This window comes from Rhinolophus hipposideros, assembly GCF_964194185.1.
Source record: "Rhinolophus hipposideros genome assembly, chromosome: 22".
NCBI classification, from domain to species: Eukaryota; Metazoa; Chordata; class Mammalia; order Chiroptera; family Rhinolophidae; genus Rhinolophus; species Rhinolophus hipposideros.
Window position 1 is genome coordinate 4,999,842 of NC_138068.1, and position 4,189 is coordinate 5,004,030.

At 47.4% G+C, this 4,189-nt stretch overlaps 1 protein-coding gene across 1 annotated transcript; it reads right to left on the reverse strand.

Moving 5' to 3' along the window:
• Positions 1-887: 887 nt before the first annotated feature.
• LOC308490924 (protein FAM209-like) lies at positions 888-2,324 on the reverse strand (the record flags this gene model as incomplete). Its single annotated transcript, XM_081033705.1, has 2 exons — positions 888-1,154; positions 2,076-2,324. 2 exons carry the CDS (start codon positions 2,322-2,324, stop codon positions 888-890), a joined length of 516 nt encoding a protein of 171 aa, XP_080889831.1.
• Between the last annotated feature and the right edge of the window lie 1,865 nt (positions 2,325-4,189).

Genomic DNA, 4,189 nt, shown 5'->3' on the forward strand with positions numbered 1-4,189 from the left:
GCAGGCACAGTTCATTTGGACTGAAGTGGAAATAAGGGCATGAAATTTCCATGCTCTTCCACAGCTAATTTCTCTCCTGCACCTGCCTGTCTATAAAAGTATCAGGAAGGCCTACATTAGGGGTCAGTAAGCTAACTTAATAGGCTGGACTAAGTACAGTTTCCATTAGCCGTGTTAACACGCCAACATATCCACATTTTTAATAAGCGTTACAGAGCACACTCATCTCAACTAGTTGGGGAGCCCCTGGTTAGCTCATCTGTATCCAAATTACACTGAAAATGTGAATTGATTCTCCATTTTCCTTAATCCAGTTAGACAGATGTAACTGCTAATTTGGCAGGAGAAAAAGTTAATGCATGAGATGGAATGAATAGGAAGACTTTGCTGGTGGTAAGAAAATCAAATGATTCTAGAATTCACCATCACACACATACACACATACACACACACACACACCCTCCTAATCCATTCATTTAACACCTATAAAGCAGTCCTTTATAATGGAATGAATCATAAAGTTAAAAATCCGTCCCATCTTTGGCACAAACAAGTCCTATAAAGATAGCAACTATGAAAATGGCATCAACGTCTTATCCCAAATTTCCTACAGGGGCCATGGCACCAAGGCCAAGAATGATACCCATGCCCCTATGGCACCGTCAATACTCTTCTCACCACCTGCAAGTCTAGAGGAAGCGAGAAAGGCAAAAACAAGACAATAACTGCTACGGTTACGGATCTCACATTTATTTTCTCAACTTTACCAAAAGAGGGGGAAAAGACCTGAAATTCGACATTTCTTTTTCTTCAGAATAGTTTTAATAGTTTGTGTATGGTTCATCAACACTCAACTTTTTCTCTCCTACTTCAACACACAAATGCATTCATTCGTATTCTTCTTCACCCCATATTTCATATATTGTAACACTATTTTCTGGGTCTGCAGGTGTCTCTAGGTGCTGAGGCTTGAGCTTACTGCTGGCTGTCATGGCGACTTTCAGATTCCGCACCTTGGACACAAATTTCACAAGGTCCGTCTCGAGTTGGGTTAGGGTGTTGAGTGTATTGTCTTTGTTGGGGGAAGCATTCTGATTTTTCTTTAGGGGAGGGCGAAACGAACAGCTTCGAAGGCCAGGAGGAGGGTTCTGCTCCTGTCAGGAAAGATACATGGGGTGAATAACACTGTTGACTTTCTGGGTTTGGCCGCAGTGCCAAGACAGTTGAGCTCACCTAAGAGAAGATGGTCCTAGCTTAGCTCTAGTCCTGGGATTGGCAAAGTATGGCCACACCTGGCCCCCACCGTCTGTTTTTGTAAATAAAGTTTTATTGGAACACAGCCATGCACATTCATTTGCATAGTGTCTGGGGCTGCTTTCATACTAAAATGGCAGCATTGTTGCATCAGAGACCTGATGGGCTGCAAAGCTGAAAAATATCTACTCCCTGAGCCTCTACAGGAAAGGTTTGCCAACCACTCCCTGCTCTACTCAGTATCGTAAAGCGTGGGGTCTGTCTAGGAGAGAACTTGCTGCCATATGTCTCTCCCTTTCCCCTTCTGGATGTGTTTAGCCACTTGAGGGACTAGCTGTTACCTCTTCTCATCTCCTTTTACGACCGGCCTTTTGCTTTACTGCGTTTCACGATATTACATCTCCATTCACTTTAGCAACTGGCAGCAGACCAAATGTTAGGAGCAGGAAATCTGGCTCCTTGAGTAATTTTGATCCCAACATGCCAAGTGCTTGAATCTATCCTCAAGTTGAGAAAATTCATTTAACAGGACACATATCAAGCCAAGGTTTTATTCACCCAGTAAATAGAAGGTGGTCTCCAACTGTTAGTCTCAACCCTCCGTGCATTTGGGGGCTACTGTATTTCCCAAAGGACACATCAAGAAAGGAATCTGGCAGCATTTCTCAGGACCATGAGGCACCCTAATCCCTTATAATGGTCCTGCCGGTGAGAACTAGAATATCCGTTTTTCCAAGTCTGAGATTTCTGAGACGATATCAAATGTGTAAAAAACCCAAAAAAAACCCCAAACAAAAAGGATCTATCCTTACCATCCTTACCTTACTCTTCTCACTATCTCCCCGAAACTTTAGTATCACGTACACCACAAAAACAAAAACCACCCAGAGCCACTTGCTCCCAAGCCAGCTGTGGGCATGCTCCGGTAGGTTCTGCCTACTCCGAAAGTGCCCTCCACAAGGCACCTTTCCCTGGGGGTCTTTGCCTTTGTCCCTCAGAGAAGAAAACATGAGGGCATAGCCGCAGGAGAGGCACAGAAGCAGGAACAAAAACCATTTCAGCGTCAGCATGGTGAGCAGCGACGGGAGAGGAAGTTGCTCATGGTGGGTCTGTTTGCCTTGTACCTGGATACTGGGTACTTAGGACCAGGCCATCGGTGATGTCACAGAGGCCCCAAGCCAGAAGCTCTGGTCATTGTGATGCCAGCAGGGTAGGGGATAATGAGCCCAGGGTGGCCACCCAGGAGTAGGATGTAAAGGGACATGGAGACACTTCCAGTGGGCAATGGGAGAGTGGAGGCGATGATGGAATGTCGTGTCCTTGCTCGTCTGTCTGCCCCTGGCACTCATCGCAGGCGTCTTCATTTAGCTGCGTTTCGTTTGCTGAATCCCCATGGCGTGGTGAGCAGAGCAGACATAGCATGTGCCCCTGTGGGGCTGAGAACCGAGGGGGAAAGAGGTTAAAACAGAGGCTACAAATTAGGAGCCAGTGATGTTTTCCTTGGTCTACATTTCTAAAAATAACTATTTACACTATTTAAATGTTGGCGAGGGCGAACTTCATGATAAAAACTTAGATGTCTGACTCCTTTAGAAAATATGGAAGGTCTCAGAACACAGGGCCACTCTGCGTGGAACCAAAGAGGAAGAGAGCTGGTCATATCGTGTCCACCGTCTCCACCGCTCTGTCGCCTCACATGCCCTTACTGACTTTACCTGAGTGTACAATCCCTGGGTTGATTAAGAGTATAACGTGACAATTGTGGTAAGAGCAGAGAGCTTTAAGAGCAGAGAAGAGTACTCTAGGTTATTTCATGCAGGAAGACATTTGGGCCAAGTTTGAGGGGTGATCAGGAGTTGGCTGCGTTATATGGGGAGAAAGGTGACACCAGACATGTGTGAATACCCCGAGAAGACAACCGAGGCCAATGCCAGGAGTATAACTAGGGCTCAGTGGCCAGTGTATTTGAAGCCGTCAGCTTCTAAAAATGACACGGAACAAGAAATCCCAGTTCACAAAGCTCAAGGCTTGTACTTGTTCCCTGCGGCCTTCTGATTCACAGATGTATCCCCGAGGAATAAAACCTGCTGACTCTGTTAAGGGTCCCCTGGGTCCCTGCACGGCCTCAAACTGCTGAGCTCTGGGCAGCGACACAGGAGTTGTCAGGCTGTTGAAAACCGAAGGGGAGGCGGATGGTTGAGCTGTGCTGCACCGATGGCCCCTCTCCACACACAGCATGCTGTCTGCAGATGAGTGGGGGCTGTCCTGCAGGGGGCTGTGCAGTGAACCCAGTCCATTCCTCCTGAGGGGCTGCTCCTTACTACTTATGAGGGTCCCTTTGGGAAGCAGCTGGCCTGCTGTCTAAGGCTGTGGGCTGGAGGGTGTGCCCTGTGACCTTGAGGGGCTCATCCTAGAAACCACCATCCTGTCCCCCGTCTGATTCACATGGCTCTTGGGGGAGAATCTGAGCTTCTGCCGAGTATTGTGAGGTGACCCCAGGTCTGCAGGTACCCTGCATTTTAACTACCCCACATGGTGCTCTAAGATTTAGTGGTTACGGTGTGACGCACGAAGGGACAGACTTGATTTACGAATTCGAACCCAGACAGACATGCTCAGGAAGCTTCGTTGTTTGGAAAGGTTGTTGTGTACTTAATGATAGGAATCACGTTTTTTGGTTTACAGTGAACTTGAAAGACGAAAGCACTTCCCACTAGCAGAGGAGCAGTGGCAGAGCAGGAAGAGCGTGGTGGGGAGGGGGGAAGCTGACCTTGAGGGGAAGGGTGTTGAGATGCGGTTTGGAAGCTGAGGACACTGTCTGGTGGAATCCACCTAACGTCCTGCAGTTACTCCCGTCGCTAGCGATGGAATGGCTGGAATTCTCTTACCAAAACGTGAGTAGAGGACAGAAGAACAAAAATACAGACAGAGGAGA